The 23040-nt window shown below is 58.9% G+C and overlaps 1 protein-coding gene across 2 annotated transcripts in view; it reads right to left on the bottom strand.

Moving 5' to 3' along the window:
• Nucleotides 1-185: 185 nt before the first annotated feature.
• PYGB (glycogen phosphorylase B) overlaps nucleotides 186-23040 on the bottom strand; it is a gene marked incomplete at its 5' end in the record, with an annotated part of 52283 nt that continues 29428 nt past the window's right edge. Inside the window, 17 exons of one of the 2 annotated variants that reach the window (XM_079718471.1) lie at nucleotides 186-370; nucleotides 1468-1534; nucleotides 2607-2741; nucleotides 3302-3509; nucleotides 5038-5179; nucleotides 6805-6863; nucleotides 10158-10305; nucleotides 10866-10967; nucleotides 11894-12008; nucleotides 12665-12828; nucleotides 13510-13656; nucleotides 14618-14710; nucleotides 15223-15366; nucleotides 16201-16283; nucleotides 16576-16687; nucleotides 18406-18537; nucleotides 21229-21332. In XM_079718471.1, the coding sequence (XP_079574597.1) occupies nucleotides 218-370; nucleotides 1468-1534; nucleotides 2607-2741; nucleotides 3302-3509; nucleotides 5038-5179; nucleotides 6805-6863; nucleotides 10158-10305; nucleotides 10866-10967; nucleotides 11894-12008; nucleotides 12665-12828; nucleotides 13510-13656; nucleotides 14618-14710; nucleotides 15223-15366; nucleotides 16201-16283; nucleotides 16576-16687; nucleotides 18406-18537; nucleotides 21229-21332 (2108 nt within the window). In that variant the 3' untranslated portion in view covers nucleotides 186-217. The remainder of the gene's footprint in view (nucleotides 371-1467; nucleotides 1535-2606; nucleotides 2742-3301; nucleotides 3510-5037; nucleotides 5180-6804; nucleotides 6864-10157; nucleotides 10306-10865; nucleotides 10968-11893; nucleotides 12009-12664; nucleotides 12829-13509; nucleotides 13657-14617; nucleotides 14711-15222; nucleotides 15367-16200; nucleotides 16284-16575; nucleotides 16688-18405; nucleotides 18538-21228; nucleotides 21333-23040) is intronic. The other variant, XM_079718472.1, reaches the window with a different exon arrangement.

Here is a 23040-nt window from a genome sequence, read left to right as displayed (position 1 = left end):
CCTGCTCAGTGCTGTGGGCTCTGCTTTCCTGCAGGAAACGGGGGAGCATCTCACCTCAGCATCTTCCCCCAACCCAATCCCTGAAAGCCACCACCCGGATCCCCATGGCCGTCCTGGAAACAGCACTGAAAAAAGCAGGGTGCTGGCAAAGTGCTTGGAAATGGGCAGAGTCAGCAAGAAAACAAACGCCTCTGGTCCCGTGGGGGAGGGCGGGGGCCTAATCCCTGGGGAGGCTGGGCGGTGGGGTCTGCAGGGCAGAGGGCTCCACGCCCCAGATGTCCCGGGCGTACTCCGTGATGGTCCGGTCACTGGAGAACTTGCCCGAGCAGGCGATGTTCCTGATGACCTTTTTGGTCCACTCCTTGGGGTTCTGCAGAGGGAAGCCGGTGATCGGTGACCTTGGGCTGTTCCCAGATGCGCTTAGGCCCTGGGCAGCCTGACGGATGACAAGCACCAAGAGTTCCCCAGGGAGGGGGCCCACCCACCAGGAAAGTTTCCAGATGACTAGACAGAGGTCCTGCTGGGGTGCGGTGCACACAATGCACAGACACCCCACCAGAGGAGTATGTGCCCCCAGGCTGCAGCCAGCACCGAGAGGGGCCTCCCCGAAAGGAAAGCAAAGTCCCTCCCGGAGCCCAGAAGATCATTCCGTTTCTAGGCCCCCTCCTGTTCTGTCACAGGAGGGAACATTGGGCTGTTTCCTCGAGTGGGGGGGCGGGAGGGGTGAGACGTGGGCAACAACTCAGACACACAAACCCCTCAGGCCGCGTCCAAGAATCTGCTTTAACGACCTGGGCAATGAACCATCTGACCCAACAACTGCGCAGTCACACCCCCATCGCCAGTGTCTCCTCCTGCTGCCATCCTTGGCTGGGTGCACAGGGTGGAACACCCTCCTTTCCCTCCCCAGGTTCAGGAGCTGAGTCTTCCCAGGAGACCCCACTGGACATGCACACTCTCTGTGGGTCACGCCAAGGCAGGGCCACGGGGCCACGGACTGGGGAGCTGGCTCCCGCAGCCCCACCTTAGAAACTCCACTCCTTAGAGCTACAAGTCCTTGTTCTACTTGCTGTCAGATCTGTCACTTTTACAAGGAATCATTCATCTTCTCGTTTTAAGCACAGAAAGGTCTTCACTGCTCACAAGGCCCATCCCTCACCTCAGGCTCTCCTGATCACACCCACATGGGCGGTCAGATCGCAGGCTAGGGTGTGCAGAGCCTCCAGAAGGAAACTCCTGCCCTGCTCACCTGTGCTCCGTGGCAGCTGCCCAGAGGCTGCAGGGGAAGGTGCACTGGTGTGGACAGCAGCCTGGGCAGAGGGCCAGCTGAGTCAGTCCCTAAGCAGGAAATGAGGAAGCCCAACCTGCTCTGGGCCACTAGATGAACTGTGACCTCCTGGGAGTGGCCCGAGACAGCAGGACACAGCCACGCCCTGCTGCCTCCCTGCCAGGGCCCAAGGACCTTACCCGGTACAGCTGGTCCACCCGGGCCTGGCACTCCACGTATGCCTCATAATCCGCAAACACCTTGAACCTGAAATGGGAGACAGGAAGCTGGGCTGGGTGGGTGACGAGTGGGAGGTCAGGAAACGGGCCTGGCTGGCTGCGTCCTCAGGCTCTGCAGGACAGGGGTGGCCACGGGGACTACTCTGTGAGCAACACTTCTGTCCTAGGGACCCTATTCTAGAAAAACCTTATTTTAACCCAGTGTTCTTTAAAACCTGTGCACATGGGTTAGAGCTGCATAGGCTGAGGCCTCCCGCCAATTTCACCTCCAGGGGAAGGGCACAGGGTGACCACAGGCTCCATCACCATCTGTTCTCAGATCTCACGGGCTGAGAACTGGTGGTGCAGGATTTATGGACACAGAAACACGTCTTGTTTACGATTGAGTCAGAAACACAATTCATAAAACCCTGTAAAGTCCCTCCTTGATCACAGACCTCAGCAGGGCCAAGCTCCCAGCCCCGGGCGTGTATGGAGTTACGATCGGGTCTGACAGAAGCCAGCTGACAGCATTCATCAAAAAGTGACTAAACCAAAGGAACTGAAAGTGGAATAGAGGTCGATTCTCAGCCTTTGACAGACTCAGCTTTTACCACCTGGGTGAAGAAGAGGCCTGTCGTCAGAGAAGGCACTGGCGACCTATAAAAAGTGCTGTGCAAGGCTGTGCCCCGGGGAGCAGAACCCCATGTCAGCGGCCTCGTCATAAAACATCAACCATGTGGTAACTCATGGCCTCACAAGCTCATTCCACCTGAACCACTCCTGGGCTCCCCATTAAACCCAGGCTCCCTCTGCCCTGAGGAAGTCGCCTCCAACCTGCCCAGGCGACACTTGTCACTCCCGTCCAGGAGGTCAGCTGGTGCCGGGGGCCTGGGGCTGGACCTGGCAGCTGGCAATCCCGTCACCAGGCCCCCAGGCTCACTGAGCACCATCAGAAGCCCCACAAACCCCGGTCCCTGGGTGCGGCCGAGCCTCTGGCCGTGGGCTGAGGTGGGGGTGAGCCTCACCGAGGCCCAGGCTTGGCCCCAAACAACGTGCAGTTTTCAGCGTGCCAGGGGGACACTTTGACCCATCAGAGAGGGACGAGGGGCCTGTCCCACCTGTCATGGTTCAGCAGCATGTCGACGACACCCTTGAAACAGTCGGGCTCCCTGGGGGAGAAGAAGCCACTGCCGATCTGGTCCACGGCCTGCCGCAGCTCAGGCAGGCAGTCATAGTACTCCCGGGCGTTGTACCTGTGGGGAGATGGCAGCCTCATGGGCAGGTGCTGGGGCCGTTTGTGCCTCGGGCCCAGGACAGCCAGGTGGGATTGGCAACCCGCAGGCACTGGAGGTGGACATGGGCCGTGAGCACATCAATTCCACCACCTCCTTTTACTGTTACAGACCCGTGGTTGCTAGAGAACGTACAAGTCACACGCACGGCTCTGCCGCAGTCCTCCGAGAGGATGCTCAAGCAGCCCCGCCCCCGGCCCGCCCCCAGTGCCAGGATGTTGCAGAAGACAATGACATGTGAAACCAAGCTCGAGAGACACCCTGTGGCCATTAGGGAGTCCGGGGAGAGGGAGGCGTGTGGCAGACATGGGACAGGGCCGAAAGGGCCAGCGCTCACAGGCTGACAAGGTTCTGACTGGGTTCAGCAGCTGGTGCCTGAGGCCTCAACAACTCCCCTGAGGGATTTTAGGCAACTAGGCAATTTCAGTTGCACAGAATTAGGCCGGGCTGGGACCCCTCAAGGTATCCAAGGGTGTGAAAAACAAGTAGAGGAGATCTGAGGTCTTGAGAGGGACACACACCCTTTCCGGTCGAGGGCTTCCACGTCCTCCACCCGCAAGCCAAAGATGAAGAGGTTCTCGGCCCCAGCTTCCTCAGCCATCTCCACGTTGGCTCCATCCATGGTGCCGATGGTGAGGGCCCCATTGAGCATGAACTTCATGTTGCCTGTGCCCGAGGCCTCGGTGCCCGCGGTGGAGATCTGCTGTGACAGGTCGGCGGCGGGGATCACTGCAAGGGGGCGAGAGCAAGACCCGTCAGCCATGAACCGCTCAACACGAGAGCAATGGGAACAGCACAGAAACACCACGCACTGACCACACGACCTGTACGGCTCCCTTTTTTGATCTAGGGCAGCCTGAGGCAGAGGATCCACAGTGGAGACGCCTGAGAAGCCCTGCAGGTGGCAAAGGACCTTTGTTCTGGAACCTTCTGCGGACCAGGGCCAAACCAAAGCCTGGTGTTGTCATCGTTCCCTTGTATCCTGACATCACTGCTGTCTTATTAGATCAGCCCCACAGGCTCCTTAAATGGCTTAAAGAGGAACCCGACTCACAGCACCAGAGGACTGGGGACAGCAGGGGGACTTGTGGCCACACACACCGAAGTCACTCTGTGCCGTTTACAGACTGGCAGAGCGGCCAAGACACGACCCCATCCACAGCCCTGCAGCTTCTCCCAAGTGTGGGTTCCCTGCGTGAGTTTCTCCATGTGGCAGCAGGAACGCAGCCTCCATCCTGCCTGCCTTGGCATCCCTGCTCCCACGTCCTCAGCTTGTTCTCAGAGCTGATGCTGCTTCCCTAACCCAGCTGAAGGGCACTCGGGGTCACCAGGCCCTTCTTCAAGGTCAGGTCCAGGCACCAGGACACAGACACAGGCCCCCCCGGCCCCTCAGGCAGAGGGGATGGTGGACACGTTACCACGGCCAGTCCAAGAGCTGGTGGAGGGTGCGGGGCCCAACTCCAGGCTGGCTGTCCCCAGGGTCAGTTCTAAGGAAGCGCAGGAACTGGCCTGGGAGTGCCAGGCAGCGGCCGCAAGTTGCTTTAGAAGCTCAGTGAAACACTAACCCCAACCCAACCCCCGAGCCACACATGGCCCATGGCAGTGGCAGGACCACAGGGATGGTCCTGATGACCCGTCCACAAGGGAGGAGGAGGGAGTGCGTGAGCCTGCCGTTCACTCAACGCCTGGAGGGCAGCGCACAGTCTCGTGGATCAGAGGGGCTGCTACTCAGGCCACAATTCCAGGCTCAGTTTTCCCAGCACTTCCTGCCAGGTCTCTGGAAGTGGCCGGCACAGAAAGGCCTGTCCAGCTCAGGACAGCTATGCTCCGAGGCACATTTGGCCACAGGCCCTTCTCCAGATGGCAACACATACCCAGTACCCCCAAAGTGGAGTGGCCCCAGGCTAGACCCTCCCAGAGCAGGTGCAGGACGCCAGGCCAGAGTAACAGGTGGGGACGAGCAGAAGCATCCTCTGGGGGACGGGGAGGGCCAGCAAGAGGGAGCCCCGGGGCAGAAAGGCCAAGCTGAGGGGCAGAGGAGTGAGGAGGGGGCGTGGCGGGAAGTTCAGAGACCAAGGGTGTGTGAGGCCGAGGACGACCCACACGCTCGGCGGCAGCAGGGCTCCCCCAGAGCCAGACCAGGGGTGGGGGGCCCTCTGGCTGGGCAGCCTGGTGTTGGGGCTGTTAATCTGTCTGAAAGCAAGACAGGCCCTGACCACAGAGGACCACTGGCTGCGCCCAGGTAAGGCAGGCTCACCTTTCTCGGCCAAGGACACTCTGTAGTTCTCCAGGAAGATCACTTTGAGCCTGTCGCCCACAACCGGATCGTGGTTGACAACGTCGCCGATGGAGGTGACCAGCTTGATGATCATCTTGGCCATGTGGTAGCCGGGTGCTGCCTGCAACCGGGGAGGGGCGCTCAGCAGACACCCTGTGCTCAGGGGCAGGGCAGGGTCGCAGGAGCCGGGGCTGGACACGCCCAGCCGAGTGGCTCTGCCAGCGTGGGGGTCACGGGGCACAGTGCCCCACCCGCTTCCTTGGCTCCAACCGAGCGCCTCTCATGACAGCACCTCACCCACGTGCACAGATCTGTCAACCTCAAGCTTCGTTTTCTGATTCTAGTTGGTTTTTTCAAAAATGGAGAAAGGGAACAAGGACCTCTGAGAACTGACTACCGACTTACAGGAAACACAGGGAACCAAGGAAGGTACTGGGAGATACCAGAGGGACGTGGTTTGGGGAAGACACACAACCCGATTTCTGTAACAAATTGCAGGGGAAAAAAAGAGGGGGACGTGGAGAAAAACCTACAGATGAAGAGATTTAAGAGACACAGCCGCCCGTCACCTTGTGAGAACCTTGCTGGGTCCTGATTCAAACAAGCTCAAGATATCTGTAGCTGTCACAAGACGGCTGCATGTGGCCCTGGCTGGATATTTAACGATGTGGAGGAATTCTTGTCAAGTGTTTTAGGTGTGATGGTGGCGCTGTGTGGTTTTGCAGGAAAACATCACTGTGAAGACAACTGATTAAGTTCTTAGGGTTGAAGTGTTATAGTGTCTGTAATCTACTATGAAATAGTTCAGCAAAAGTCTGGGGGACAGGTTTGTGCATGTTCTGCAATTCTTTTTTTCTCTTTTTAAAAGCATTCATTTTTTAAAAAATTTGAAAGTCCACATCTCTAAAATGCATACGGAAATACTGACAAAACAGCATGCTGGGGTGGGATGAATTGGGAGATTGGGATTGACATATATACACTGATATGTATAAAATAGATAAGTTTAAAAAAAAAGAAAAGAAAAGAAAAGAAAAAAACCCCCAGCATGCTGTCTGGAGTCTGCTTTAGAAACATCAGGAGTCGGGGGGCCGGGGGCCGGCGCCTCCACCTTCACATGTGCTCAAGTAAGGGGCGAGGACAGTCCTGGGCCCACCCGCAGCCCCCGTGATGCAGCTGTGCCCAGGCTTCTGGGAAAAGTGGCAGAGGGTGGGGACATGGGCCCTAGAGCGTGGAGCCCGATGATGGGACCCACTGATGCCTGCTGGCGATACGCTGGGACTCTGAGATCCCATGTCCAAAAGCACATGTAAATAAAATGAATAAGGCCAGGCTGAGCCGAAAGCAGGCGCACGTCTGGCTGACGAAGCAGCCAGCGACTCATGTCTACTTGGCACACAAGTGCAGGGGAGGCATGGAAATCCGGCAGTTACACGGAGAAATGGTGCTGCCCCATGAGAGGCAGGGGCCAGCAAGCCCAGGAGAGACTGGCCCTTGGGGCTGGGGACCCCACTACCCTGGGCCGGGCAGGCAGGGGCCCCATCCAGCTCCCTCCTGTGGCTGAGCTGATGGAGCCTCACCTGGCCCAGAGGCACACCTGGGGCCAGGACCTCTGGGGCTGTGTGTGCAGGTTGGCGCCCGGCCACCCGCAGCATCCAGCCCCGATGCAGAGACACTGCTGAAAAGCACGGTGGTTTGTGCATCCCCGACCAATGCCAAGCAGGAGCAAAGAAGACATCATCTCACCTTGCCCCCGATCATGACAGTCCTGGGCACAAAGGTCTGGGCTGGGTCCTTCTTTATTCCTGCAGGACAAACAAAAAGAGAGCCACGTGAAGCCCCTGGAGCCAGACATGCCTGAGCCCTGGGACAGGCCTCAGTGGCAGCGTCCTCAGAGGCCAGCCCGACACAGGTGCTGCACTGCCAGGAGCTCCCGTTTACAGAATTCTACACTTGGTCCAGGTTGGTTTGGAAGGCCAGCCAGGAGCAGACTCTTCCAGAAAGTTCAGTGGAAAAGCTGTGCCTTTGTGTCCAGAACAGCCCAACACAGGAGCTTCTCTGGGTCTGGTCACAAGGACTGAAGGCCCTTGCATGTGATGGGTACTCAAAAATGGGGTGACCTTGGGATGGTGATGATTCACTGTCAGCCTGCGAGGGGTGTCAGTGAGACCCCAAGCCCCCTCCGTCACTGGGACAGAGGGTAGGAAGTCCCCCGGACCTTTTCTGCGCCGGAGCAGACAGCTCACCTCCGGCCCCAGCAGCATGAGGTGTCCTCACCAGGCCACCGGCTTCCAGAGTCCAGCTGGGGGGTGGGGGCAGGGAGTGTCTACAGAAGTGACCGGCGGCCCGAGATGGCATTCACCAGAGTCAGGAATCGGCCGCAGGATTTACAGGAGCCACTAAAGGGTCGTGGCTGACCTTTAACCTCTGACTTCAGGTTCTAGTAGGAACATGACCAGCCCTTAGTTCTGAATCTTCCCGCTTCCAGATTGTGGACAGAGTAACAAAGAGAACAGGAAAAAAAAAAAAAAGCCCAAAACCCACAAACTATATTTTTACTAAAACTAGTAAAGAAGAAAAATACGCTAACTCCAGATCATTGAGCAAGTCCTGCTGGGTCATGGGATGGGTGGGAGACAGGGCTGTGAACTCAGGGTCTCAGGAACCCCAGCCTCCCGGGGGCTGTGAGCAGGGGAAGGGGAGGCAGGAAAGAGCCCCGGGGGGCCGGGCGGCAGACCCTGTCGGCACCCCTCCTACAGAGAGACCTTGGAAAGGGGGTCTGGACATCCTTGTGGACAGAGGCCCACAGGGCCACGACGCCTCCTGAGCCAGCCTGGACTTGGAGCCCCAGAGAGGCGTCACAAGCTGGGGAGGCCTGCGGCTGCCTTGAGCTCACGAGGTCCCGGCCAGAGTCCCGACGCAGCTCCTCAGACACGAGCGACCAACCCGAACACACAGCTTTGCCACAGACGAGGGAAGTGGAAGCAGCCTCCCTGTGAGTCTCCGACCTGTGAGGACTGTCAACGCAGACGGGAGGCCACAGCGCCGAAACGCAAGACCCCGGGAGAAGGCAACACACAGGCGACAAGGCAGAACCGCCCCCCAGAGTGCAGCCCGGTCACAGAAGCCAGGAGGGAGGGGAGACGCGCAGAAAATACAGTAGACACACAGAGCGTGGAAGCGGGACCAGCAGACAACACGGAACAGAAAAGGAGGGAGAGCTATCGACAGGCAAAAAGAAGGTGGTGGAAGAAACCAACCACACACCTCACTGGAGCCCCAGGAGAAGAAAGCCAAACACACGTTTTAATGTATTTCAAGGAAACTTCTTCCTAGAAATGATACAAGATATCAACCACCATCCTCAGAGTGCCCGAGCATCAGGAAAATTGACCCCCAACAGCAGGCACCCAAGACACAGCCGAGCAGAATGAGCACAGGCAAGAGAGCAGCTCGCTCCAGACCCGCCCTCCAGATGCTGCTGCTCAAGGAACGAACGGGAGACTGAGAACATCGCTTCAGCGGGACCACCCCTCCCGCAAAAGGCCACAGACTGCTGTGGACGTGGAAGAGCTCGGGGCCCAGGAGCTGGGCAGAAGGCAACCAGACGGCCCTGTAAGAGGACTGGGCGTCTCATCGCAGACGGAAACCCAGGTCAGATGGAGGCGAGGACGGCACAGCAGCACCACGTTGTACGCTGCATACACGCAGGTGGACGAGCAGGCGGGGGGCGGGTGACACGTGCCCTGATGGCCCCATCGGAATGCCGCAGGCGCCCCGGACGCTCACAAGCCGAGCAGAAGCAGCACCCTGGGCAGCAGGAAGGCACCGGCCACAAGAGGTGACGGGAGGAAGGGCGGGCCACCCAGCGACTGGCCCTGCTGCTCACAGGCAGGGGACTCGGGGACGCCGCCGGGGAAACGACAAGGAAAATGCAGAAACATCACAACTGCAGAAGAAAACCACGGCAAGGAGCACAAAACAAAGTCTCCGTGAACTGCCGTCTCTGGCCCGGGAGGCGCGCCCTTCAGCCAAACGCACAGGAGGGCCCTCACCTGGGCCTTTTCTGAGGGTCGGGTCAGAACTACTCAACCCAAACTAGCATCCGTCCTGTCACTTCACTGTCTCAGGAGCGAGTGGATCCCTCAAGACGGAGTCTCCCTCACTGGCAACCGGAGAGCTGATGTTCTCGAGGGGAGCTCTGCGTCTTGGAAAGGATTTGGTTCCTTCATTTTCAAAATTAGTATTTGCTTTACTACATTACAAGATTTTAAGAACCACGTTTTGGGCTTCCCTTGTGGCGCAGTGGTTAAGAATCCACCTGCCAATGCAGGGGACACAGTTCGAGCCCTGGTCCGGGAAGATCCCACATGCCGCGGAGCAACTAAGCCCGTGCACCACAACTACTGAGCTCACGTGCCACAACTAACTGAAGCTGGTACACCTAGAGCCTGTGCTCTGCAACGAGAGAAGCCACCATAATGAGAAGCCCGTGCACCTCAACGAAGAGTAGCCCCCACTTGCCGCCAACTAGAGAAAGCCCGCGCACAGCAACAAACGCGGCCAAAAATAAATAAATTAAATAAATAAAATTAACAAAAAAAGAACCAGATTTTTCCTTGAGGCTTTATTATCTTATTTATAGAAGTAGCAAATGTTCACAGTTACTTTTAGGTGGGTCTTTGATTCACATGTGCTTCAAAATCAAATGCCACTTAAATAGTTTAAGGTGTACAGATGTAACATACTATTTCACCTTCTATGAGTATACTTCAAATGCCTCACCTGCTAAGTATAATCTCTCCAAATAACTTCAGGGGAGTCTAGTAACGATAATAGCTAAGTATGAAAGAAATGCTACACCAGACCTAGAACCCAGCCTCCGAGTACCCCCAAGCCTCCACTCTGGAGGAGGTGCAGCCCTGGGCCTCAAGCTCCCCAACCTCTGAGTTCACGTCTCACTCCTTGTAGCTGCTCTGTTCTGAACACAGAAAACCAGAAGGTGCCACTCAAAATGAATGTGCAACGTCCTCCCCAGTGGCCACGTGAGAAAAAGGCCCGGTGGAAGGGTGGGTGGGGCGCGGGGGCGGGGCACTCACGGTTGTACAGGGTGATCACGTGCAGGCAGTTGAGCAGCTGCCGCTTGTACTCGTGGATCCTCTTCACGTGCACGTCGAACATGGACGAGGGGTTGACCTTCACCCCGTACTCCTTCTCCAGGAAGGCAGAGAACTTCGCCTTGTTCTCCTGGGAGAACAGAGGTAAGGATGGTGGGATGTTCACAGAGCCGAGCCCCCAGGGCTGGTGTCAGAGACGCAGCAGGGAGGGGATGCCCAGGACGCGCTGCCACCCCAGGTTAGACACAGGGGGACACAGGTGGTCACGGGAGCCTGGTGGGCAGAAGGGGGAAGCCTGATCCTGAAAGTGGATCCGCAGGAGAGCGTGGAGATAAACAGGAAGGTAGACATGCAGACCCAGGAAGAGGGGCAAAGGAGACCCGGGGCGGGGGCGAGACTCCAAAATGAAGACTATTTCTGGGCCCCCGAGGCCAGGCTGTTGGCACAGTGGAGGGTCAGCCTCGGTCTTCAAAGGCCGCCCAGTGGGCCAGGCCGCCTGGTGGTGAGGTGGCCACAGGGAGGCCCAGGTGTGCGGACAGCATGTCAAGTGCAGATGCGAGACCTGCATCGATTCCCACTGCTTCCCTCCAGACGAGCTCTCCTCCGGACCTGGGGCGGCGGTGCGCTCAGGGGTCAGCGGGGCCCCCTCTGCAAGGCTGAGTGGGGGGGTGGGCCCCTCACCGGGCCTACCTGCTTGACCTGGGCCACGTCCCTGATGAGTGCCTCGTCACTGACCAGCTGCAGCAGTTTCTTGAGTTGGCTCAGGTCCGTCAGGAAACCCTCCCCGATTCTCTGCCGAGTCGTAAGGGAGACGCGGTTTCTGCACCTCTTCTCCCCCCGTCAGCCCCAGGCCCGCTCCTCTCCCACGACACCCCCTCCCAGGAAACAACGCACACCCGGCGCCGGTCAAGTCCCGACCGCTGAAACGTGCCCTCAAATGCATGCGCCTCCCCTGGCTCCCCACAGGCCTGAAACCTGGGGGCCCATCTCCGCCCACCCCCAAGGCCTGCACCCGCCAGAACCGCAGATGGACGGAGGCCTTCCGGCGGCTCCCGCCCGGCCTGGGTACCCTACCCTGCCCCCGACACCGCAGCACAGCACTGTTTCCAAACGAACCCCAGCTTCAGTCTCCCTGTTTCTAATTCAGGACCGAGAGGAAAACTCCTGGCCTCCAGACACCTGGGCCGTCTCCGTGGCCTCACCCTGCACCGAGGCCGCACCAGCCAGGCTGCGGGTGGTCACGTCTCTGCAGCGCTGCTCCCGGCCCTCCCGGTAACTGGGCAGGCAGACCTCGGCTCTGCCGTCCCTTTCCAGAGAAGCCTCCTAGGCACACAGCCCGCCCCCCAGCACCCCCGCTGCATCCCCATGTCCAGCATGCGGCCTGGCCCCTGCGTGACTTGTCTCCTTCCTCGCTGAGAGCGTGAGCACGGGAACAAGTCAACGACGACTGCATCCCTGGCCCACAGACCTCTTCGGGGGCAGCTGGGCCTGAAGCCTAGGATGTCCCCTCTGAACTCCTGCACCGGCCACCAGGGCTGCTGACCGACCGCCCAGGCCCCCACACCCAGGGCGACAGTGGGTCTCCACCGCCCGCACCCGTCCAGGAGCCGTCGCTATCCACACGCAGAGGAGCGGGTCGCCGCCCACACGGCCCCAGGCGGCTGCCGCTCGCTCTGCCTGCCCACAGCTCGGGGTGGGCTCAGAGGCGCTGGCCTCACCTCCACGATGGTGTCCGCCAGCCCCGGGTTACACAGGAGCAGCCACCGTCGGGGCGTGATGCCGTTTGTCTTATTCTGGAACTTCTCTGGCTCCAGCTCGTAAAAGTCCTTAAAGCTAAAAACACAGACAACGGGCAACTGTCACAAGCGCTGTTTCAAACAAGGTGAGCGAGAGGCACATGGCCCTCTGAGGGGAGCCCCTGGGCCATCCAGAGCCCAGCCTTTCTGTTCCATCCCCCAAGGAGCCCAACTCCACAGCTGGAGCCTGGCCTCCTCCCAATGGTCGTGACAGTGGAGGGTGGACGGACAGTGGGGATTAAACAGTACATCACACAAAGCCTCAGGCCAGCACCGAGGACCCGGAAGCCTCCACACGGACAGACTCGTCCAGGGCTGCCGGGCGCTCACGCGAGGCGCTCCACAGGTCTGGGGCGAGGATGGAAAGGAGGAATTCCAAGACCACAGCCCGCAGAGAGGCGGCAGAGCAGGGGACCTGACCTAAGGTTCCTCCTTCCTCTCGGGGACGAGCCCCAGCCCGTCACACCCTAACCTCCCCCCAGGCGGGGCGCGGAGCCCCACAGCCAGCGGCACGTGCTCCAGAAGGAGAACCTCTGCCTGGATAGACGGAGAACGCAGACAACGGGAAGGGCTCCTGGTGACAAGAGGGCTCGGCCCCCCAGCATCGTCCACCGAGTCAGAGCCTCACCCTCCCACCGCCGCGCTCTGGGCAGTTCACTCGCCCTGGCGCGGGCAGGCGCAGGCCCCACTCACACTGACTGCTTCACGATCTCCGAGTGGATCCTCGCCACGCCGTTGACCGCGTGGGACCCGATGACACACAGGTGGGCCATGTTGATCCGCTTGCAGTCCCCTTCCTCGATCACGGACATCCTCCGCAGGCGGCCCACATCCCCGGGGAACAGGGCGGCCACGTGCTGCCGAGACAGGGCAGTGAGCAGGAGGGCGGGGGGCTGCTTTCCCCAAGAAAGGCCCAGGGCGGCTGCAGCCCAGCCTGACTGGGCCCCGGGCCAAGGTCTGCCTCGGCCGGGGGGCAGCGGGCCCGGCCTGTGGGCTCGGGGGAGCTGAGGAGGTGCCGTGTGATGTACAGGAAGAGATGGGGATGCTGTCCCTGCTGGCCCAGGCAGGGTGTAACCGCAGTCTACAAGTGAGAATGGCTACTCTTTCACCGAAAGATTAAAAAAATGAACTATAATCACACCTGAATTCTAAGTGCCCCTGTGCCTGTACCACTATCCTTTCTGTGGGTGACAGAAGAAAGACAAAGGTGTTTTGTTTCCAAATCACCCAAATGCTGCAGTGATGTCGCAGGACAAAGGCCTCTGGCATTCCAGGGACAGACACTCACACCTGAACCTGCTCAGAAATGAGAAGAAGACTCCCCCCGACGCAGCAGGGGTCCAAGCGTGGGGACCAGGCAACAGCTCTGCCAAGTGACAGCCCCAGACCCCAGAGTCCTCTTCTTGAATGGCTATTCCCTTCAAGAAGTAAAGCACCTGTCCCGGGCCAGACGATCTGACGTGGAGGGCCGAGGAGGGCCCGTCAGCGCGGGGCAGCCCTCTCCCCTGCCCGCGTCACCACAGGAAGGGCGAGCTCACATCCAGGTGCCTCTGGTTGATGGCGTAGACAATCTCCAGGTGCCGTGGCAGCAGCTTCTCAAACATGGACACAGGCCAGCGCTCCAAGGCCTCGGGCAGCACCGTGTGGTTGGTGTATGCACAGGTCTTCCTTGTGATTTCCCAGGCCTACGACATTCCAGAACACCCCAATGTTTTATTCAGAAAAAAGCGGCTCGTGGCCAGACGCCAAGGTGAGGGGAACGTGTAGGGTCAGAGGCAGGTGTTCGGATGCCACCAGGAGGGGCCCCGCACGTCTCTGCTCTCCGGAGCCCAGAACTTCCTAAACCCACAGGGAGCCCTGCGCCCTTCCCTGTCCTGACACGCCCAAGCGCACCTCACATCCTGACCCACAGCACACGCAGAAATAAGCACCTTACCTGCTACCTGGGAACCACTACGACTTTCCTCTGTAAACCAGACAGAGCTCCAGGCAGCTTTGCTTTATTGCCACCAAACTGACTTCACACCCACAGTCCGGAGGAAACTGGTAAAGTGCCTGGCCCTGCCCTCCGCTGGCCAGGGGTGAACAGGGTCTGCCCAGCCCCACCCAGAAGTGCAGCCCCAAACCAGAAAGGGGCTCTGGTGCTAAAAAATGGGGTAAAAATGGTTTTATATGTTGATTTAAGTAAACGAGATCAACAAAACCCCACTAAAGAATCTCAGACCAAAATAAGTGAAGCAGGGAGAACAAGCCTATAAATGTGTAAACGATGCATTTCTTTAAACTGAACGCTTCTGGGTTTTTCGCCACAATTCTAAGATGAAAAAATATAGGTGAGAAGCTCTCAGAAGTGTCAGAATCCTTTTGTCTTCCAGAAAACCACCTTTCTCTGGCCCTTAGACTGCTGCGCCCACTCACTGTGCCCTGCCCTTGGGAGGAACCCCAGAAACGCTACTGGAACGTCCTTCTCCCCATAGCCCCGTCTTCCCAGGGACAACTTCCTTCTGTTCTCCCGAGGCCACCAGAGAGGCCTCCCGCTGCATCCCAGGACCAGCTCAGCGCTCACCCCTGCTGTCGGGAGAGGCGGGGAGGTCACCCCCGTGCCCAGGTGTTCGGGGACACTGCGCTCGGGCCCTCGGTGCTCACCTTGTCCCAGTCCACCTTCTCCACGTCCACCAGGATCCGCATGAGCTCAGGGATGGCCAAGGCCGGGTGGGTGTCATTCAGCTGGATGGCCACCTGCGTTTACACGGGGTGACCCCCTCAGTCCCTTGCCTGCGTGTAGAGAACTGGGGTCCTCGGCCGCCTGCCCCGAGGAGCCTGGTCATAGGGCTGGCAGCAGGAAGCGGATGGCGCTGCACGGGCTCCGGGCCCAGCATGGAAAGCCGCGGAGGAGCAGGGGGCAGGTCAGGGTGGAGGACCCGCAGGCCAGCCCCGCAGCACCGCTGCTCCTGCCTGACGGACACTGGCCGGTTGTGTTCAGATTACTGAACTGAGCCTGCAAACTGGCCGCTTTGCCCGACGGAGCCTTTCACAGCGACCCCTGCTGCCTCGACGCCTCCTGAGGCCCAGGGCAGCCCTGGTCGAGGAGGAAGGCGGCCTGGTCCCCGGGCACGAGGAGGCCCAGGTTGGGGGGCGGCTTCCCGCCCCGCCCCCACTGCAGCCGGAAGGAGGCGGCGCAGCCGGAAGGAGGCGGCCCAGCCCGGGAACAGCCCGTCTCCGGCACGGCGCTCAGCCCTCTACACACGCACCTTGTCTGGGAACGTCTCGAAGGAGGTCCTTACGGGGTCGCGGCAGCCGAACTTGGACGACTTGAAGCGCCGGATAATGTCCTGCAGGGTGGCGGCCACCACGAAGTATTCCTGCTTCAACCGCAGCTCCTTCCCCTCAAAGAACTGAGGACACGCCCGGCTCAGCCTCTGCTGCATGGGCCCTTGGGGCCCCCGAACCCAGGACAGGGCCCAGGCTGGGGTGCGGCCCAGGGGTGCGATGCCTCGATCCCCGGTGCTGGGGCCGAGGCCAGGAAAGCAACCTCCCGGGTGCCTCACGTCCCAGGAGGCCTCATGCCTGAAGCATGAGTCTCTGTGCGGAATCCCGGGGGGTGCTGGGGGAGGGCATTTTCTTATGAGCCTTTCAGCACAGGGCCCTTTGCTGCTACATGCATGTATTTCCTTGATAAAATAAGAAAAACACACAATCCACAAAGATGGACAAATCCTAAGGGCTCGTTTGGTGGCAGTGGATCATGTCGCTGAGGCCCCCGCCTCACAAGTGGGGACACCTGCTAAGAGCGTTCCAAACCATGACCACGTGGCATCTCAAGGCATCCCTGCAGAATAGGGACTGCTGGCCCCACGCGACAACGCGACAACCAGCTCTTGGGGAGCTGGCACCAGGTGCTGAAGAGCAGAAACGGCTGGACGTGAGGTCTGAGGTCTCCGCGGCCCTGCACTCGGCGACCGTGTGTTTATGGGGAGCGTAGGTGTGAGGCCAGGAACCTCCTAAGAGCTCCCCTGGGCAGAGGGCAAAGGAGGGGCTAACAGCACATAGGTGCTCCTGGACCCCGTCAGGGATGCCGTGTCCGCCCTCACTCTGAGGAGGTCACTCTAGTGGCCTCACCTGACAAACCTGAGGGCAGCACAGGGGCCCTTCTGGAGCCCAGCCCTGCAGGGGTGCTTCCTACGCTGGAGGAATGGCGCGGACGAGGACCACCCGCAGCAGCTACTCACGTTGTCGTTGGGATACAGGACTCTGGAGATGTTCTCGGCCAGGTTCCGGTCCAGGACCGCCTCGATGTAGCCGCCCACGTTGACTGAGGGCAGAGAGCGGAGTCAGGACCCGCGTGCCTGCCGAGGCTCCCCTGTGCCCTGATCGGTCTGAGGACAGTGTTCCTGAGCAGAAGGCGTCCCACAGCTGCTACGCTGACCGGCCCACACCCCGCCCCAGACCCCTGGCTCTTTCCAGAGGGCGCGGGGTCCCTGGGAAGTCCAGGGCTCACAGGGAACCCGTCCTCAGCCCTCCCGCAGTGGGGAGCCTCGTGGGCTGTGGGTGCAGACGGGGTCAGTCTGGGATCAGCCACCGGATGGGGACAGGAGGGGACGCACAGTCATGGAGCTTGAAGTCGTTGGGCGCCTTGGCGGACCACAGTCTCATGGTGTTGACAGTGTCATTCTTGTAGCCCGGCACCGGGGTGTCATATGGCATGGCCAGCACCACCTGCCGAGGGAAGACATGGTCCCCAGGCCTGGGCCACCTCCCCCCACGGGCTGGGGCAGCTCGGCCTCGCAGGAAGCGGCCCACCGGCCCGCCCTCCTCCGGCTTCGCTCCTTCCTCCTCAAACACACCCAGCCTGCCCCGTGTCCCTCGCATCTGCAGCCCCGGCTCGCACACGTCCTGAGCCGGGAGCAGCCGAGGCCGCCTCCGGCGGGCCCTGACCACACGCCAGGCCCTCTCGAGCTTTACCTTCGACACCGGCGTCGACTGTCACCTGGCTCCTCGGGAGCCCCTCCTCCCGTGTCCTCGGCCTCCCCCTCCACGCCTGCCCTCTTCTCACTCAACTCTGCGTGGGCGATGTCGGGACTCACCTAATCTCTCCCCACAGACAGCTGCTATTTCAGACCATCTCCCACATCTGCGGTGAGGCTCCTCCTGTTGCCTTGACCTCGAACTTCAGCAAAACCAAGGCAGCCTGCACACTCCCTCCCGACAGAGAACACTGGGCCTGCCCTCCACCCCCGTCCCAATCCGCATCTGTCCAGAAGCACCAGCTCTGCTCTCGCCGAGCACAGGAAGAGGTGCACAAGCCTCGGGTCACTTCCACCCGCAGATCCTCCCACGGGCTTCTCACACTCAGGCCTGCTTTCGGGGGTCCTTCGTGTGCGGCTTCAGGAGGTGAAGGCAGCTCCAATGGCCACAAAGGACTACGGGGCAGGGCCCCCAGGTTAAAGCCCCAGCATCAGCCTTCCCTTCCCGTCTCCCCGCAGTGCTGCTCCCCAGCCCTGCCCGGCCTTGACAAGCCCTGCAAAGCATCCGCAACCTGCTCCTTCCCTCTCCACGGCCAGTCCCCCCGGGGAAGGCCCTCACTGCATGGCGCCTGGGGTGCCGAGTGGTCTCCAGGCCTCCTTTCGTTCATCTTCTACAAGCACACGCATCTAGAAAACCAGACCCCCTTCTCTGCTTTTCCAAATTAAATACAACTTATTCTGGCATCTTAGGCTGCCAGCCAGCCCTGGCTCCACGAGCCCCAGTTAAGACTTGAGTCTGGATGACTCACTTGACCCCTGTGACTCAGGGGCTTGCCCTGTTTATGCTCTACTGCCCACATGGCTGCCGTGGCGTCTTTCTTATGTATCGTAACCACCACCCATCCCCACCCCCAGAAGCTCTCCTCCGCCTCCGCGGTCTCTGAGCCCGGGCTGGACTCCGCGTGTGCACCCGCCGGTACGGCACCGCGTTCCGCCAAGCACTCGGTGCTCCTGCCCTGGTACCCCAGGGCCCAGCTGGGGGCCGGGGGTGCCGTGCTCAGTTGCAGGGCATCCACCCAGCCGCCCCGCATGCTCAGAGCTCCGACCGCTCAGAATAACCCGTGAGCTGCACTGAGAGCCGGGGCCACACGCGGGACGGGGAGCGAGGGGTGAGCGCCTGCCCCACAGGGACGCGCGGCTGGTCCCACCCCCTCTACTGGGGTCGGGGCAGCAGTGGTCAGTGCCCTGCCCCTCCCAGCGCCGACCTGCTCACCACGAGACACCGCCAGTCTCAGCCGACATGGCTCCCATTAAACTATAGAGTGTGGCTTCACAGTTGGTGTCTGGACAGTCCCGACCGAGCGTGGGGAGGTGGGTCCCACAGGGAAGCCCCAAGGGAAGCCGACGTGAGAAGGCGAGTCGAGGGTCCCCGTGCTCAGCCCCCCACCCACCAAGAAGCGCCCGTGGTACCTGTGTGTCCAGCCAGCACACGCCCTCGGGGCTGTGCTCCACTCGCCCGTAGAAGTGCACAGGCAGCATATACTCCGGCCGCGCCTTCTCCCAGGGGTTCCCGTAGCGCAGCCAGTCGTCCGCCTCCTCCACCTGGAAGGGCGGCAGGTGAGGGCGGGGGAGACGGTCCCAGGCACTGGCGGACCCTGCCCTCCGCCCGCACTGACCACGCCATCCAGACGATGCTGCCCGGCACGGAAACAAAACTGTGGCCTATTTACAGCTCAAAGGTTTCCAATTCTGGTCAAGGCTCTGTTTAAAAATGAACACTTTGGACTGTTAAAGAAAGAAAAAACTCATATAAAATTAGAAGAATAAATCAAAGTAAAAAGATGTTAAGAACTGCTTGAATTCAGCAGTAAAAGGAAGAAGTCCTGGGGCAGGCACATCAACGAACCTCGAGACGTTACGCAGAGTCCACACACCGCATGACTCCATCCATGTGACGTGACCTGACCAGGACGGCCAAGTCAGACAGAAGGATGGCCCTGTCTACACCACACGTCCAGGACGGCCAAGTCACAGACGGAAGGATGGCCCTGTCTACACCACACGTCCAGGACGGCCAAGTCACAGACGGAAGGATGGCCCTGTCTACACCACACGTCCAGGACGGCCAAGTCACAGACAGAAGGAAGTCAAGTCCCCAGAAAGAGCATCTGGGTCATGCTTTTAGGACAGTGATGTGGCTGAGGTTACTGCTTCACTGTGCCCGTCTCCACAGAACTCCCGGCAAGACTGTTCTGCCTGGTGCAGGCAGATACTCATCACAAGCCTTTGACCTCCTGTACGTTAGTGAGATTCCAACATCAGAGCCTGGCTGTCTCCACAGAGCAGTTCAATGAGCTGTCTGCAGAAGCAGCATCTTCCCAAGTACCCGAGGCAAGGGGGTCTCCCTTCTGGAGCCCCTTCTCTGATAGGAAGGCTGGTCTGTGGCCCCCGTTGGCCACCAATGATGCTTTGTGACCACTGCCCACATTTACTTGTGCTACAGCTAAACTCCGCTAAAAGCATTCTGACTGAGCAGCTCCCTTGACAGAAGCGTGGGAGTTGGCAGGTTTACCGCCGGCCTATCAGCCTAGGACTATCTTTAAACTGTTATGCATGACGGCAAGAGGCACAGGAACAGGGAACCAGGAGGAAGAAGTGTCTGTGGTCAAACGGACAGAGACAGAGACCACCACCAAAACCGTAACACCCACCAGGCAGGGAGGAGCCTCAGAGTCTCTGTCTTACAAACACACACATCGCCTCGACCACGAAAGAGCTAGAATGGGCCACAGACCACACATGTACAAAGGCTGGCTCACATCTGACAGAGACACACATAAATAACTGTGACTAGGGAATTCCCGGCGGTCCAGTGGTTAGGACTCCGCACTTCCAACGCAGGGGGTGCAGGTTTGATCCCTGATTGGGGAACTAAGATCCCATATGCAGCGCGGTGTGGCCAAAAAGGAAAAAAAAATAAGAAAAAGAAAAAAAAACTGTGACTAAAATCACCCAGAAGGTGGCAGGAGGAAAAGTGCATTTCTCCTTTCAAGGTCAGAGGGAGTATTTCTATAAATTAACCAGTGGCTACAAATCTGTTTTGTTTCCTTTTACTTTTGGCCATACTTTTCTTGGCTAACGTTTTATTATGAGCTTTTTCAAACACATAGAAATGCCAAGGAATTGACAGTGAACTGCACACCCTCCACCGAGGCTCTGTCACTGCTACCATCTTGCTATACTTGATAACCACGTCTCCTTCCATCCATCCATTACTTTTCTGATGCATTTCAAAGTGAGCAGTTCATCCCAGACATCTATCCACTTCTCCCCTGAACACTTCAGCAGGCATGTCATTAAGGACAGTCCATCACAGTGTTTATTTTTTAGGTTAACAGACACACAGTGAAATGCATAAATCTTAAGGACAACATTGGTGAGTTCTGACAATTGCACACACCTGTGTGACCCAAACCCCATCAAGACAGAGGACATTTCCATTACCCCGATCATCAGCTTCTTCGTTCAGACTGTACGACTTTCCTGTTACCAGCTTTCTGAGCCTAACTCCAGCCCTGCTTTATCTGTGACTTTTAGACCCCAAATTATTTAAACTATTCTCCACCCAAGTGGAAGAGTGCTGCCTTCCTTTCTCAAATGCCTAAGAGAAGGAAGGTGGGACTGCGTTTTGAGTCCCCCCGTTTACCAGCAGGGTCTTGACCGTGTTACTTCTCTGCCTGACGCTTTAGAATTGAGGTTTATTCTTCCTAAGAGCCACATTGCTTTGCAGAGTCCAGCCCCTAACCTCACAGGACGCCACCACCTCGCTGGTGTCAGGGAGCGAGGGCAGGTGGGAGCAAAGCCTGCAACAGCTCTTCTCCTAGCGACTCCAGGCCAATCCTCCTCTGCGGTGGGGTTGGGCTGGGGGGTGCCTTCGCTCTGTCAGAGACGACAGAAAACACCACCAGCTTGTGGCGTCCTCAACCCACAGTGTCTCCTGTGAGGCCCAGCTGGGCTCTGGCCCTGGCCCACCAGACGTCTTGTCACCACATAGAAGCTGTGTGCAATGAGCACATGTGGGCGACGGGCACTGCCGGCCGTGGGGACAATGTGGAAAGCACGGAGTGCCCAGAACTCCCAGCACTGCCCCCCTGCCCCCCTCTGCTCTGCCAAGGACCGGCACACAGCCTCTCCAGGAGGAGCAGAAAGTCCAAAAATAGAACTGACAGTGCCTGGCTATTTTCTCATGTGCATGAGAGCCGCAAGTGAGCAAAGGAAGGAGATCGCACCCACCTGCCAGCCATTGACAATCTTCTGGTTAAAAATCCCAAACTCATAGCGGATTCCATAGCCATACGCCGCCAGGCCCAAGGTGGCCATCGAGTCAAGGAAGCAGGCTGAAAGTCCAAACACAAAGAACTTCTTGGGATCAAAGGCAATCAGTAGACCCAAGGCCTCTGGAGCCAAGGCCCAGACACCAAGTCAAGTAGGCGCCGGAGGGCCGGCCCCCCGGGCATCAGGCAGTGGCCCAGTGGTGACCGGTCACCTTCAGGTCTCATGAAAAGGAAAATGGAACCCCACTCTGATGGCCTTCGGCCTGAGAGCCCGGGGCCAGGACAAGACAACACCAACACGGGGGCTACTTGGGGGTGTGGGAAGAGGGACGAACCCCACAGAGGACACTGCCAAACTCAGCTCATCCCAACACACTGTCCCCTCCTGCCAACGTTCTCTTAGGGACCCTCACTCAGGCTGCAGGCCTCCCCACCCTCACACGTTCTACTTGAAATCCAAGCAACATCACAAAACACCTCCCCACACACTGGTAAAGAAGGCACAGAAGTGGGGCCTGCAAGTGTACATTTCAGCACCCACAGCACCAAATACCCAGGTGCCAAAGTGCCACCAGGGCCCCCGGAAGGTGCTGCCAAATGGAGCCCTCGTTCCGACCAAAATGTCTTGAAAGCAAACCACCATGATTTGAATAAAGATTCAGAAGGCAGCCTTATTAAACTTGTGGATTTAAAAGAGCACAAAATTTTAACAACGAAACACCAGCACATAAGACACATGCCAATTTACCAAACATGCACAGACCTGGGGGTGTCAGATCCTCTGCTGAGGAGGAACAACAAGAAGACCCACAAACTAAGACCTGGGCTCTCGCTCTGAGGAAATCGTTCTCGCAGGAGGGACGCCACACACAAGCTACCGCAGGCTGGGGGCGGCCCAGGTCTGCACGGCGAGGGGAGCCGTGGAACCAGAGGGGCCCAGATGAGTCCAGGGGGAAGGCTGGTGGCGCCGCCCAGTGGCAGGAAAGGTGCCTGGAGTGGACGCGAAGCAGCCGGACGCAGCCTGAGGACCCGCAGGGGCGGGAACGGCCCACGAGCTGACACGCCGGCCTCAGGGTGGGCGGCCTGGAGCTTCCCTTGAGCTCGGGGGACAGGTTCAGTTTTTACTGACTGAGCAGGACTAAGTGGGGAGGTGACCACGCTCAACGGGATGCCGTGAGGGCGAAAGGGACCGAAGCCCGCGGGGCTGCCTCTGCCTGCCGGCCTGGACGCTGTAACGCCGTCTGCGGCGGGAAGCGACAGCTTAGCGTGGTGCGTGTGACCTCACCTTCGCAGGTCACACAGAGCCCACACCCGCCAGGGGCACATGCGGCCTTTCCCCTGGAGGCGGGGCACGCCTGGCCGAGGGTTAACCTAGAGCCGGGTGCTGCTGTGTTGGACAGAAACATACGCTGTGCTTATAATTTTTGAAGAATTTAACTTAAATTCTGAAAACATAAACACATACACACAACTCACCCAGATAAATTTTAGGGCATTTGCTCCCCTTACAAAATGACAGCTCTCAAAAGGGGCAGTAATGCAAAGTGTATCACTTTAGGGCCCCGTACACACAAGGGCAGCACAGAACTTGATCACCTTTGCTCCAGAAGCACTGTGCCCAAAAGCCTCGAAGGACACAGTGACATCAAGTCTACTGTGACTGCTGTTTCCACTTCCAAGTTCTTAACCCAGCTCCTTCCCCCCCATAAAGGCTGGTGAAAATAATTAAAACAGAAAAAAACCCCACAGACTTCAAACTGGGTATATTCTC

This window comes from Hyperoodon ampullatus (assembly GCF_949752795.1).
Source record: "Hyperoodon ampullatus genome assembly, chromosome: 14".
Taxonomy (NCBI): domain Eukaryota; kingdom Metazoa; phylum Chordata; class Mammalia; order Artiodactyla; family Ziphiidae; genus Hyperoodon; species Hyperoodon ampullatus.
This window is presented reverse-complemented; position numbering and strand designations above follow the sequence as displayed.